The 15,311-nt window shown below is 46.5% G+C and overlaps 1 protein-coding gene across 1 annotated transcript in view; it reads left to right on the top strand.

Annotated features, from left to right (window-relative positions):
* Positions 1–3,266: 3,266 nt before the first annotated feature.
* NUAK1 (NUAK family kinase 1) overlaps positions 3,267–15,311 on the top strand; it is a 120,697-nt gene continuing 108,652 nt past the window's right edge. Inside the window, exon 1 of the mRNA XM_033952671.1 lies at positions 3,267–4,247. Within this exon, the coding sequence (XP_033808562.1) occupies positions 3,942–4,247 (306 nt within the window). The 5' untranslated portion in view covers positions 3,267–3,941. The remainder of the gene's footprint in view (positions 4,248–15,311) is intronic.

The following is a 15,311-nucleotide window of genomic DNA, read 5'->3' as shown; positions in this document are numbered from 1 at the left end:
TGTCACTCCTGACCCCCGCGACTCGGAAGTGATTCAGAGGGGAACCGGGCTGGCGCGAGCGACAGGCAGGCAGAAGTTGCTTGCGCTAGCGAAGATCTACAGAGGCACGGGGTGAGGGAGTATGGATGGCGCAAGCTTGGCGTGGCAGAGAGGTGCCAGTGTCCCCGCCGACGTGGCATCCGGGGTGGTCCGCCCCCGCTTCCTCTTACTACGCCGCTGCCCAAACATGAAAGCTGACCCTGCAAATAGACCCATCGTCCACTCACCTGTGGTATTTGGAAACGGCCTGCAAGATCTGAAAATCCCAAATTTTGCACGTATCAGGTGTGATATGGCCATGGCACGAGCAAATGAACAGAAAGCAGTTCGTTGCCATGTAAAGGAATGTCTATGAGTGTTGGAGCATTTACCTCACAGGCCCACAGTAGAAACCTCTAGCACTCGATTTAATAAAAGCCAGTGTCAGTTTGATTGTAATTTATAATATGAGACGACTGAGGGTTTGTCTGCTTGTAGGACTTTTAAACTGAGTTGTCTGTTTTCCATGATTATTGATTTTGGTTGCGGTTATTTCTCCTGGTGTTTATTGTTCACTTATGTCTGTTTTATTTTGTGAGTGTTTGATTGTAAACTGCATTGATAGGCATTAATCAGTTCTGTAGAATATAAATGCATGAAAATAAATCACTAAAATATGTTGGGTTTTGTTTTTTTTTTCAAATAGTGTACCCTCTTAATGACATTGCTCCCGTAACAACAAAATGGCCAAGAAAACCAGAAGAAATTAAAATTCCCATACAGGACACAGGAAATGACACAAATTGAACATTTTCCAGCTGTCCATCTGCAGTGCACACAAGCCTGATACAAAATGTTAGCATCCCAATATAGCAACCAAATAGTTTGGCAAATGGACCCCGCCGAAAAAAGTATGCTCTGGCATGAGAGAGCACACCAGACCCGTGCAATAGTGGAAGCTACAGCTTGCATATGGGTTTGAACCCCATCAAATTGTATGGGCACCTGGAGTTGCAGGTTCCGCGTGCAAGTGCTTGAGGCCAGTCGATATTTCTTCTGAGTGTGCGGCCATGTACACGCCGCCAAGGAGAGGCGTCATCTCATTGACGCTGAGTCCACAGGAGCAAGGCGGCTACAACAGCATGAGCTGGCGGAGGCGCTCTTGTCGGAGGACTTGGAAGCCGCTGTCACGGTTACAGCGTCCGTAGTGTGGTTCTCCTTCTCTTTGCTTTCCTGGCTGTCCCAGCTATGCTTTTCCTTTTCAACCTGGGAGAACATTTGAAAGTTGTCCCCTGAAGAAGGCAACTAAGGTTTCCGAAACCCGGATCCTGGTTGGGACTTTCTTAGGATCCCATTCATTTGGGGCTGTGATTGGTCTTTTTCAAGACCTAGGACTTTTGTACATTTTATATGTACCGTTTATGTGCAGTGCTTTGAATAAATGAAACTACCGGTTGGTTTAGACCTCTCTCTTGTCTCTTTCTTTTCAGCCCCCTTCTTTTCCCTCGTTCCATGTTGACAATTTTGCATAATCTAGTACAGTGGTTCCCAACCCTGTCCTGGAGGACCACCAGGCCATTTGGGTTTTCAGGCTAGCCCTAATGAATATGCATGAGAGAGATTTGCATATAATGGAAGTGACAGGCATGCAAATCTGCTCCATGCATATTCATTAGGGCTAGCCTGAAAACCCGATTGGCCTGGTGGTCCTCCAGGACAGGGTTGGGAACCACTGATCTAGTACATGCACAGTGGTTCCCAAACCTGTCCTGGGGGACCCCCAGCCAGTCAGGTTTTCAAGATATCCCTAATGAATATGCATGAGAGAGATTTGCATATAATGGAAGTGACAGGTATGCAAATCTCTCTCATGCATATTCATTAGGGATATCTTGAAAACCTGACTGGCTGGGGGTCCCCCAGGATAGGTTTGGGAACCACTGACATATGCCAATACCGTTGTGCTCAGATCTGTGGGTGTATGCAGTCCAGTTCTTCCAGAATATCAGTTGTCTTTTTTTTTTTTTAACCCGGGCTCTTTGTGGAACCATGAAAAAAGTTGCCAGTCTTATACGCTGACAGTAAAGAGAAGACACAGGCATGAAATCTCCCCTAACTTGACCTCAGAACAATGGGCTAACCTTTTAAGTCTTCTCAGACTTGGCATTAAAACCGCAGCCTTGCTCTCTCAGTTCATTGGTCTTCTGCATACTTCTCTGGACCTGCACAAAATAGTTATAGACTTTTTTTTTTTTTACCATGGAATTAAATATTCTGTGTGCTGATGCCTTTGCGGCCGGGGCTTTGCATAGAGTTAGCTTGTGCACAAACTCCTCACCCCCTCTGCTTTTGGTCTTTGCACTGCAAAGGAGGAGAGGAAGCCCTGTCTGCCTGTAGACCTATAAGAGGGATCAGGCAAATAAATAGGTATGGTGGATTAGAAGGGCAGGAAAGGGTTACAAAAGAAATGATCTATACATCATTTATCCTTTATTGGGCAATAAACTTTTGTGGATAAGGAAAGAGATAGTTTTGGAATCTTATTATGATTTATGGGCTTGTTTTCTGCTTTCATGATGCTCACTGAAAATAACATATTTTAATCTCTCTGACCTAACAGAATAGAAACTGAAAGCAAAACCCAAAAGCTCAAAAGAAAATGTAGATGCAAGCTTGGGTGTGTGTGTGTGTGTGTGGGGGGGGGGGGGGGGGTTAAAGAAACTGGAAGTCATGCATTTAAAAAAAAAAATATACATATATATATATTTTTTTAATGCATATATGTATATATATATGTATATTTTTTTTGTCGTTTTCCAGTGTGGATTTCACTGCTCTGAGGAGCTGCCATCATTCAGTTTTCTTAATTTTCATCCTACAAAATTACAGCCTACGCAATGCCTGAATCCCACCTCCCTCTTTTCATCTCCTAATCCCTCACTTGAAAACTTTCCACTGGTATCATGCATAGGGCTTGTCTCTTTCCACTGCATGGTGGCCAGTGGAATTTGCCTATCACGCAAAAAAAAAAAAAAAAGAATTGTGGCCTGGGAAGCAACGTTTACGTTGCCTTTGAGGGGAAAAAGAAATCCGTCTCGGAGCGCGCCTGACTTTTCTTTTTCAGGCGCTGCTGATGTGGAGTTTCCGCAATGAAAGTGAAATGCGCGTCACCCCCCCCCCCCCCCGCGCGCAAATCCTTACCCCACGGGCCCTCAGTCCAGCTGCTGGTGCGCGCGAGCGAAGCCAAGGGGGGGAGGGAGTCGAAGTCTGGCCCCGCCCCCGGGCTTTCCCCTTTTTCGTCCGCGATCCGCTAGGACATGAAGGGGGATCGGGGCTTGGGCCAGAGCGAGACAGCGTCCCGCGAGCGTACGCCGCGCGCCTCCGACGAGCCGCAGGTCCGCCGAAAGGGAACATGAGGAGCTCGGGCGGTTCGCGCCGTCCCCTCGCGGGAGACTAGCGGCCGGAGAACGATTGCGAGGGAAAAAAATAAAAAAAAAATCCCCAAACCAACAGCAGCGGCCGCCGGGCTGAGACAACCCCCACCTCCGAGGCCGAACCAAATAGAGCTCGGCAAAGTGGGGGCTCAGCACGCGCCGCGCGTGATCCCGGGCGCGCACGGTCATGCTTTAGAGATATCTGGTTTTCGCGCCCGCCCCGTTGCTGCACAAAAGAGCCCAGACGGCAGCATGAAGGCGTTGTCGCCGGCACGGGGGTGACTGCTCCGGCCAGCATCTGCTTAGTTGCTGCCGTCTCACCTGTTTCGCTGCCTGGGCCCCTCCGCGATCCCCGGTGGGGTGGGGGGCTTTCTTGTGTGCTTTGCCGGGGCTGAGGGGGGGAGGGAAATGGTGACCGTGTGCTCCCTGTCCTGAAGGCGGCGGCGGCGGCTGCTGCTCCGCCTGCGAGTGCCCGCTTGGCAGCCTGCCATGGACGGCGGTGCTGCCGCCGGGGCGGGCTCCGGGACCTGCGCTGCTGCCGGCACTTCGCCGGGGTCGGACCCGGGCGAGAGGGAATCGGTGCCTATGCTGGAGCAGGAAGAGGGGTCTCCGTCCCCCGCCCCGTCTCCCCCGACCCCGCCGCTGTCCCCCTCTCCTGGGTCGAGGAAGCAGCACGGGGTGAAGAGGCATCACCACAAGCACAACCTGAAGCACAGATACGAGTTGCAGGAGACCTTGGGCAAAGGGACCTACGGCAAAGTGAAGCGAGCCATTGAAAGGTTTTCGGGCCGAGTGGTAAGCAAACATTGATCCGTTGGTTGCAAAGATCTTTGAACTAGGGACACGTAAGAATAGCCTTGCTGGGTCAGACCAATGGTCCATCAAGCCCAGAAGCCCGTTCTCACGGGGGCCAATCCAGGTCCCTATTACCGGCCAAAACCCAAAGAGTAGCAACATTCCATTCAGAATCCTAAAGAATAATAAGATTCTGGAATCCCAAAGAACAACATAAGATTCCGGAACACCAAAGAATAGCAACATTCCATTTAGAACCCTAAAGAATAGCAAGATTATGGAATCCCAGAGAGTAACAAAAGATTCCGGAACCCCAAAGAGTAGCAAGATTCCATTCAGAATCCTAAAGAATAGTAAGATTCTGGAATCCCAAAGAGCAACATAAGATTCCAAAACACCAAAGAATAGCAACATTCCATTTAGAACCCTAAAGAATAGCAAGATTATGGAATCCCAGAGAGTAACAAAAGATTCCGGAACCCCAAAGAGTAGCAAGATTCCATTCAGAATCCTAAAGAATAGTAAGATTCTGGAATCCCAAAGAGCAACATAAGATTCCAAAACACCAAAGAATAGCAACATTCCATTTAGAATCCTAAAGAATAGCAAGATTCTGGAATCCCAAAGAGCAACATAAGATTCCAGAACACCAAAGGGTAGAAAGATTCCATTCAGAATCCTAAAGAATAGCAAGATTCTGGAATCCCAAAGAGCAACATAAGATTCTGGAACCCCAAACGGTAGCAACATTCCCTGCTACCGATCCAGGGCAAGCAGTGGCTTCCTCCATGTCTTAATAACAGACTATGGACTTTTCCTCCAGGAATTTGTCCAAACCTTTCTTTAAAACCAGCTTTTCATAGTTACCACTCATTATAATACTGTTGCTGGACTTGGTTGGATTTGGAGTTACTTCTCGGAATAGAATGGTGTTGTATATACTGATTATATGTCAACATTTGCTTCTTTCTGATCTGAAGAAGGGTTATTACCTTCCAAAAGCTAATCAAAAAATGCATTTAGTGCAATAAAATAAGGTTTCACCTTATTTCCTTTAGTTTTTTGTTGTTTTAAATGCGTCTGAAATCGGCAAACTGCTCTCTCATCGGTTAAATAATTGATCTGCTCTACTTTGCAGCGTATGTATTTCGATCCGTTCCTAGGCCAAATGGGTTTTGATTGTAAATGCATTAAGTAATTAGCCCAAGATATCGGAATATTTGCTGCAGAGGGAGCAGACCTGCTGCTAGTTTACCCATAACGTTTATTGGCGCTTGGCCGACCTTAAAGGTTCACCGCTTTGGCTTTCAGAGTGAGCTTGGGTCTAAAAGCATCCTGAAAATGCCCTGAAATTCTCGAGGTCAGCGTTTCCTGGAGCCGCTGCTTAGCTATATAGCAATTATCTCAATTTTAAAACATGCAGGCGTGTGTGTGTGCGGTTTTGATAGCCTATTTTGTACGGTTTGCTGCTTCGTAAAGTTTTACAGATGCATCGACTGGATGGAGTTTTATTTAAAGCAATCGTATTGTGTGTGGTGGCAGCTAGTTTGGTGCTGGGTTTGGTTAATTGTACATGGTTCTAACAACTGGGTCTACAGTATGCGCGGATCAAAGTTCTTAATAATAATAATAACTTTATTTTTCTATACCGCCATAATCTTGCGACTTCTAGGCGGTTCACAGTGAAGATAAGCTGTACAGTCGGCGAATTACAGTGTACAAATAAAGAAGAGATCACTGGGCGGTCAGTGATTACATGGTGCAAATTGGCAAGAGGAAAGATATACAGAGGTTACTATATAATTTTTGACAAGTTACATTGAAATGGTTGAAGAAAAACCAGCGAAAAGCTGGATACAAATTGTGAAGAGGACATTGAACAGTCAGTGAGTACAGGATGCCATTCATGAGGAAAAAAGGATTCAGTAAAATACCCTGTAGCTTTGAAAAGGGGGGAGGAAGTCTGGCTAGGAAATTAATTGATTGAATAGTGTGGTCAGTAAAGCTCTTCCAAAGAGCAGGGGGCATTAAATCTTCTGGGTGAACGGAGGCGTGGGAGGGGGGAAAGCAGTTTATTCGGACCTGCTGGGTCTTTCCACTTGACTCTCGGTTGTTAAAGTGTCCAGCAGCGGTGAACAGGAGGGGAGGCGGGGGTCGTATCTTGGTTAATGCATTCTTATTAATTTCATTCATGTTTCAAGTGCATATCGGAATCCCCGACAATAAAATCAACACAATGTGATCAGTTGTAGCTCAAAATGAGTTACATTCAGACACACTAGGAAATTTCCCTGTCCTTGGAAGGCTTAAAATCTAAGGGGTCCTTTTACAAAGCTGTGGGAGGAGTGGCTTTAGCAATCTCTTATGTGGGTCTTTCCTGCACCCTAAGACCATTTTTATCATGGCTGTAACCTCCCCCCCCCCATTCCCTTATTTTCCATTAATTTAGTTTATGACTGTGCCATAATATTACTTAGAGCAGTATTCTGCAACCTTTTTACACGTATAGACCGGCAGAAATAAAATAATTATTTTGTGGACCGGCATCGGTCCGCGGACCGGCGGTTGAAGAACACTGGGCTAAGTCATGGGCCAGACCCTGCCCATCTCTACCCAATCTCCACCCCAGACCCTGCCCCCATAGTCCTAATTGTAATACTATTTTTTTCCATTCATTTTTCATATATACACACAATATAATCTTATTAACAATGCATTGATCGCACCGCGGGCCGGCAGTTGAAGAACACAGTTTTGGGCCTGATGCACATGCCGGCCCTGTGGACCAGCAGGAAGTTTCTGTGGACCGGCACTGGTCCGTGGACCGGTGGTTGAAGAACACTGCATTAGAGTGCAACCATTTTAAAAAGTTGCCCTGTGAACACTTACTGCTATCTATTTAGGGGGTGGGTAAGGGCTTTTGCATTAACCAGGTGCTATCCAGTTAGCAATGTAGCATAGTAACAGAGGGTGGAGGTGGGGGTCTGCCCCAGGCACCATCTTGGTTGGGACGTCTGCGCCCCCATGCCACGCTCACGCCCTCCCCCCTCATACCTTTTTAAAATCATCATCAGTGCGAGCAACTGTTCTGGCCAGCTGCTCGCGCCAGCCTGGCTCACTTCTGAAATCGCTTCCGGGTTGCGGGGCCAGGAAGTGACATCAGAGGAACAGCCAGGCTGGAGAAGCTGCTCACGCTGGTGAAGATTTAAAGAGGTCTGGGAGGGGATGGGAGTGCGTGAGTGTGATGGGGGAGGGGAAGGAGCAGGGACACGGAAGTAGTGGGGGGAGGTGGATGTGTGTGGGTGTGGGGGGGGGGCGCCTCCTACCCTCACTATGTCATTGCATAGATGTACTAACGCAGGAACGCCTACTCTCTGCCCCTGTCATGCCCCTCAGAAAATTAGTAAAAAATAATTTGCACGCAGCTAGCGTGTGCACATGCCTAAGCTAACACAGGGCATGTTAGTGTGTCCTGTTAAGCACATGGTAGTGCCTAAGGTTGCTTAGTGGAATGTTAAGTGACTTGTCCAAGGTCACAGGGAACCACAGTGGGATTTGGACAGGGCTTCTCTGGGTCTAAGCTTGCTGCTGTAACCATTACTCCTCCAGTAAAGGCTAGCTTGCACCTTAGCACACCCTCTGTTCAGAATCCACGATTGCTAGAAAATACTGCCTCCCCCCCCCCTTCCAAGGACTTAAGAAAAGACAAATTTTCTTATATTTAGGAAATAGCTTAAAGCCTGTTTATTTAGGAAGGCTTGTTGGAGATATGCAAGGAGAAGGAATGATGCTTGGGGTTGACTGGGGGGAGTGGCACCTGATAAAGTACGGGCAGGGATTTCATTCTGAAATCCCTCAAACAAGTGCACCTGCAAACAGGATTAGCTTTTTATGTGCAGTGCCTATGGGATTGCAGTATGCCATGCACAAGGTGGCACCACCTTGTGGGCATCATGGTCATGGCGATAATATAGTCCTGGTATAGGGTTAAGGAGTGCAGACAACGGGGGCCGCTGGAAGGACAGAGAAAGGAGGAAACTGTACTAGTCACCATCACTACTAAAAGAAAGTGCTGTGCTGAAGTTGCCACCATTGAAGTGGAGGGGGCATGAATTTCAGGGTTCATACAGGGTGCAAGTTAGCTTAGAGTTAGCCCTGCCTGCAAAGTACGCAGGGTTAAAAAAAAAAAAATCCCCTATTACCAGTCAGTTCCAGAATTCTCACAGGGAAACTCCGCAGGGAATTTCTCTTTGTAAGTTGGCTCCTAGGTCCAGTAGACTGAAAATTGCCCTCGTGTGATTTATGTACTCGCAATTGAGTCTTGCCGAGCAATTTTCTCTGTTTTTCTAGCATCTAAATGATCTTAAGACACCTGCTTATTTAACAGTTCAGTGTGGTCTAATTTTTAGCTTTGATTTGGCTTCTGAACTTTGGCTAGTTGTTAACTAAAGGGTTAGTCTTCAGCTAGCAGCGGTGACCGGTTACTTATCCACTGCCAGCATTTTTCCCCCAGGTATTCAATGTCGGGCCATGTCTGGGCACCAGCATTACATATATGGGTTTATGCGGCCAGCTATCTTTTATGCGATTACGGTAGGTGCGATATCCAGCACTTAACTGCTGAAGCAACACCATATAAAGCTAGTACCATGCTTTATGCGGTCCAGTATGGCTGCTTAACTGAGGTGGTTAAGTGCTGAATATTGTCACTTAACCACATAAGTGCCAACTCTGCCCCCAGACCAGTCACAAATAGCTGACTTTGCATTTAGGGGTCTGTGGTGAAATTCAGTAGCACTGACTGGTTAAATACTGCTGAGTATTGGCGAATGACCTCATACAAGTGATTTAACTGGCCAGGAGCCATTTCTGGTCAGGGAGTATGTGGTGCAGTGGTTAGAGCTAAGGTTTTGCCACCCTGAGGTTGTGGGTTCAAAAACCCTGTGCTGACCCTTGTGACCTTGGGCAAGTCACTTAATCCCCCATTGTCCCAGGTCAATTAGATAGAGAGTCCACCAGGACAGATAGGGAAAAATGATTTGCATACCTGAATTTAAACCACTTAGGCTATAAGTGGTATATGAATACTAAAATAAATGAATTGCTTTGAATATTGACCTCAAAGTTTTCATAAGCATCAGGATTTACAAAGACTAGGGGATACTAGATGAAATATTTTTTTCACTCGGAGAATAGTTAAGCTCCGGAACGTGTTGCCAGAGGATGTGGTAAAAGCAGTTAATGTAGATGGGTTTTTTTTTGTTTTTTTAATTTATTTATGCAATTTTCAAAATGCATTTCCAAGCATAAACATCTTGAACAGAAAGAAACAGAAATAAAATCGCCAATTTACGAAGAACAACAAATCATATTTCAAAAATTCAATTAATTCTGTCATTCTCAAGTCCTCAACATCTAGAGATACCAAGATTCATTAAGTGACTAAACATAATATAGGAAGCAAGGAAAGAAGAAAAAGACAGCCTATAATGGTAGGAGATTGATTCTTCATTTAGAGGTTGTCATATCTATTCTTTATCAAGGCGTTTTGGAGACAAAAACCCAGTCAGCTGGGATGGATCAAAGAAAACATATTTAAAGGATTTATATCTAATTATGCATTTACATGGATAGCGTAAGAAAAACACACCACCAATAGAAGTAACTGCTGGTCTCATCAACAGAAATTCTCTCCTTCTTCTCTCTGAGTCAGGATAAGCCTTTGGATGTTTCCGAATTATTGGAAACTTCTGAGGAAACTCTTGTGAAACCAGCAACGTTACTAGTAACAGTGGCGTTAGCGCCTGATAAGGACTGGATAATGAGATTATTTTTTTAAGAATAAGTCAAAAAAAATTTTGGGGACAAAAAATATTAATGTTTCCTGATGTTTCCAAGGACACTCAGAGAAGAAGGAGAGAATGTAGATGGTTTTAAAAAAGATTTGGACAAGTTCTTGGAGGAAACGTCCATAAGTCTGTCATTGAGACAGACATGGGACGGTAGCATGAAATGCTGCCACTATTTGGGTTTTTGCCAGGTACTTGTGACTTGGATTGGGATGCTGGGATAGATAGACCATTGTTCTGACCCAGTAAGGCTATTCTCATGTTCTTATGAATATACCGCAAGTCAGTTTTCCTTAACTGAGATTTCACCATTTTAACCAATTGTGGTGTTACTTATTTATTTACTAAAATTTTTAGCCTGTGCTCCCAAAGGAGCTCGGAACATCAGGTGCTCGGTCATTTTCCTTGTCTGTCCTGGTGGGCTCATAATGCAATGTAGCTGGGGCTGTGAAGGATTAAGTGACTTGCACAGGATTTGAACCCATAACCTTGGAGTATTGAGACTGCAGCTCTAACCACTATGCCATTCTCCTCAGCTCCAGTTGCCCACAAGGGAGAGGAATTGGTCACGATCGCAAAACACCTGGTCTTATGTCACTTAATTACAAAGGACTTCCTTTTCAAATAGATATAATTAAAAGAGATGTGTGTGTGTGGTAGGGGGGAGATTCATTTGATTAAGGCATCCATGTATATCCTACCATGAGTTTGATAGCAACCTACTCATCTGGTTAATGGTTGTCTTTTAGACAAAAGAAACGTATTAACATAACTTACTACAAAGTGGTTTTGTTGATTTGCAATAGAATCGGCAGCAAAGCAGTACAATGCCTTTAATGACATGCAGATTAGCTAAATTTGCCATTGTTTGTGATTGACGGCCTTCTCAGCGGGTATTTGGAAACCAAAGTGACAGTTTCACAAGATTTGTTACCAATGCTGCAGTGGTTTTTTTTTTTTCATGGGCTCCTAGATGAAACCCGCCCAGACATGTCAGCGCACTGGATTTGAACACTATTTGAAAGCGCTGTGAAGGGGGAGGGATGGAACCCCGCCACTTTAGTTATAAATGTTGGTGCTCCCTTTGGGGGTGGGCGTGGGGGGGGGGAACCCCCGTTACAGAGAAGACAGCCTTTTCCCCTGTTTTTTTAGGGCAAAAAATTACTGTTTGCTCTGTAGTGGGGGGTTCCCCCACCCCCCAATGGAAGTGCCAACATTTTTAAGTAAAGTGGGGGGTTCCCCCCCTGAACATTTTAAAATAGTGTTGAAATCTAGTACACTGACATCCTGCGCACGATTGTCTGAGCGGGTTTGTCTGGACACCGTTTTCGTGTGTGTTCAGTGGCATAGAAAGGGGGGGCTGCCCTGGGTGCAGTCTTGGTGGGGGGGGGGCACTGGCTCCCATCTTTCCTCTCCACCTCCCCACTACTGTGGGTGTGCATGCTCCTTCCCTCGTAGCTCTTTGATGTTCGCAGCGCAAGCAGCAAACCTAACATGCACGCGCCAGCGTCGGCTCTTCCTCCAACGTCACTTCCTGGATCCTTGCCTAGGAAGTTGTGTCAAAGGGCAAGCCGACAGCAACGTGGGCATGCTGCTCATGCCGGAGAATTTAAAAAGGTATGGGGAAAGGGGAGGGGCGGGTATGAAGATGGGGGAGGGGCACCTTTCACCCTTACTACGCCACTGAGTAGTTGGAAGGAAAGACTCCTGGTAGGTTAAACTTGGGGCGCCCTGGGACTAGGAAAGAAAAGTATTTTGGATTTATCTCGCATCTTTTTAGTAGTAGCTCAAGGCAAATTATATTCAGATACCCCAGATGTTTCCCTGTCTACTACTACTACTACTATTAATTATTTCTAAAATGCTACCAGATGCATGCAGCGCCGTACAGAGTCACAAAGAGTAAGAAAACAGTCCCTGCTCGAAAGAGCTTACAGTCTAAACAGGCAAAACAAACAAACAGGATGTCATGGATACAGTTAAGGGAAATGGTTAATCTGCTGGCTGGGTTGGAGGGCAGAGGGGAGTTCAGGACAATCAAGCCATTGTGACATCACTGATGAGGTTGTCTCTTATTGGTGGAATGAGGCATTATGACATCACAATCTCAGCTCTGCTTCCCAAAGACAAACAGGATGTCATGGATACAGTTAAGGGGAACGGTTAATCAGCGGGCTGGGTTGGAGGGCAGAGGAGTAGGGTTAAGGATTGAAGGCTATATCAAAAAGGTGGGTTTCAGTCTGCCTTTGTACCCGAGCATTAAGCAGCTGATTCTATAAGTAGTGCCCAGAAAATGGGCACCCGCAGCCCGCCAGTCATGGACAGATGCTGCTTACAGAATCGATGCTGCCAAGGATCCTAGGCACTGGCCATGTAGGCCAGAGTTTTACAGGCCTGCATGTCCAGTGCCTAGGGTCCTTGCAGAATTTCAGCCATCTAGTGACGCTGATGCCTGGCACCACCCCAAACACACCCAGTTCTGGGCTTCAGCACAGCTGGGCACCATGAACTCAGGCGCCGGTCCCAGAGACCACCTAGTGCCACCTAATTTATTTAAAAATGAGATTTTAATTGTTTTTTAATGATGTGACCAATTATCGCGACACTTAAAAAGCAATTAAAACACTTCAGGTAGGCACCAGTAGGTGCGATCTAGGCAAATGCTGGCACCTAACCTTCGGTGTAAGCGACTTCCCCACGGTCACAAGTGGTAGCAGAGGGATTTGAATTTTGATTTCTCTGAAATTTCAGTCTCGTGCAAACTTTTTCGAGCCGGGGTGCACTAAACCTAGTGACCCAGGCTCAAGACACCCGGAAGTGTGCTGGCGTTGACACGATGATGTCATGCGCATGCGTGATGTCTGCGCGCCGCCATTGGTGCATGCGCAAAGGCCCTTCAAACGGGCCTTGCGTCGAGAGAAAGACCGGCAGAGAGAAGAGGTGCCGGCAGCACGGGACAGTCAGCCGGTACCTCTCCTCTTCCCCAGTGTACCGCGGTTGCGTCAGAGGAGAAGCTTCCACCCACACATGCACGCAATGCACGTAGGCTCCGGCGCCTTTCAACAAGTACTCTGAAACCTTAAAACGTGCCGAGAAGGTAAGGGGGAGGGAGGGAGATGCACGGACCACGTGAGGAGTGCCGAAGGGCAGTGAGGTGGCGGGAGGGAAGGGTGGATGTTATGGAGACAGGGACAGGGGGACAGACGGTGACGGGGACAGATTTTTTCCCCGTGTCATTCTCTAGTACCACTGGTATTCAGTGTTGGTACCTAGATAGTTCTCTGGGCGCGGGTTCTACTTGCTCGGATGGTTATCCGGGCATTGGCATTGAATATTGGCCTTGCAGATTCTAGACTACCTCAGTGGAGGATTAGTCCGGTCCAGGGGTAGGCAATTCCGGTCCTCGAGAGCCACAGGCAGGTCAGGTTTTGAGGATATCTACAAGAGATAGATTTGCATCTCAAGGAGGCAGTGCATGCAAATCCATCTCATACATATATCTTGAAAACCTAACCTGTGACTCGCGAGGATCAGAATTGCCTACCCCTGGTCTAGTTGGTTAGTACAGTGGGCTAAGAACCAGGGGAACTGGGGTTGATTCCTGCTGTACCATCTTGTTGAATTGGGCAAGCTACTTAGGGGCCCTTTTGCTAAGAAGGGCTGAAAAAGGAGTTTAGTACTCTTCTGTGTGGGCTCTTCTGCTTGTTAAGCCTGTTTCTAGCACTTCACTAAAATAGGTCCTGCGCTAATTTTTCCATTAACATGCGAGACCTGCCAAAAATATTAATGCGGGAGAACTTACTGCCTCTTATTTAGGAGGCACTAAACGCCAGATTCTGTATAAGGTCACCTGAAATATTGGTGTTGACTAGTGCAGTTCTAAGTGAGATTCTATGACGGATGCGCTGTAGAGAATCGCGCTTGGCGTTTCCTGAGTGTCGTTAGATGTCACTTGGCATCCTAACTTTTAGGTTTTCCGCATTTATGCCGGGGTTTTCTTGGCCTAAATACCTAGGCCTAAATTAGGCGCACAGTGTTGCCTATGTCATAAACGGGCGCCTAACTGCAAAACACGCCCACGATCCGTCCCTAACCTTGCCCGCTTTTAGGTAAGTGCTATGGACAAGATGCCTAACGTTTAGAGCAGGGGTGTCCAACCTGTGGCCCGAGGGCCGCATGCGGCCCCATGAAGTATTTTGTGTGGCCCCGGTCGAGGGCGATGTAGTGTTTTCCTCTGCTGCCCCCTGGTGTTTACCGTCTTGCCGGCTCCCTCTTGCTGCAGCGTTTGCGCGGCCCCAGAAACATTTTTTTCGACCAATGTGGCTCAGGGAAGTCAAAAGGTTGGACACCCCCTGGTTTAGAGAATCATGCCTGCCGAGTCAGGCACCTGTCAATTAATTCAAATTAATATCAATTATGAGGTGTTGAGTGCCTGTTATTGGAACTGATTTAGGGCCAAGTTCTCTAAAGGATGCCTAACTAAATTGACAAAAAATCCTTAATAGGCTCAATAATTGCTTAAAAAAATTAATTTGATGATAGGCGCCTATCTGATTCTATAAAAGCTTATCGCAAACACCTAAGTGGGCGTTTCTATGGGCGGAGCGTGACTTAGGCGCTGCTAAGGGCGATTCTCCAAAAACTTAGACGTCTGAAATGTGTTATTCTAAAACCCTCGTCTACCTTTCAGGCGCCTAATTTTTTACATAGGTGCCACTAGCTGCGAATCTTTAAACGGCGCCTAAGTGCGATCGACACACAGTAGGCACCATTTTTGTAGGCACCATTTGTCTAAGGTCTGATGGAGCCTCAGGATTTGCACCCTGGCTTCCCTCTTTCTCAGCCTGCTGCATTAGCCATTCTGCTATTTCTGAACTGTGTTCTGGGATTTCTGATGTTAAACAGGGCCTCAGCGGTAGAAAGTCTTACACTTTAACTGTGGAATTTCAGGCAAACCACAACAGCTGGATTTAGCCCAGATATTCTGAGCTGGTTTCTACACTAGAAGACTTTCCCCCACCATTTTCTGTACAGTATTTGAAAACAACATGTGGCATTCCAATTCAAAACCTTGGGGAAGGGGGTTTCTATCATTCTTAGGTTGAAGAGAAAAGGGTAGTGGCTGAACATGAGAACATAAGAAAAGCCATACTGGGTCAGGCCAGTGGTCCATCTAGTTCTGTTTCCAACAGAGGCCAATCCAGGCCATAGTATC

This window comes from Geotrypetes seraphini, chromosome 7, assembly GCF_902459505.1.
Source record: "Geotrypetes seraphini chromosome 7, aGeoSer1.1, whole genome shotgun sequence".
Classification (NCBI taxonomy): Eukaryota; Metazoa; Chordata; class Amphibia; order Gymnophiona; family Dermophiidae; genus Geotrypetes; species Geotrypetes seraphini.
Note: the sequence above shows the minus strand (reverse complement) of the source record. Positions and strands in the feature narration are given on the sequence as shown.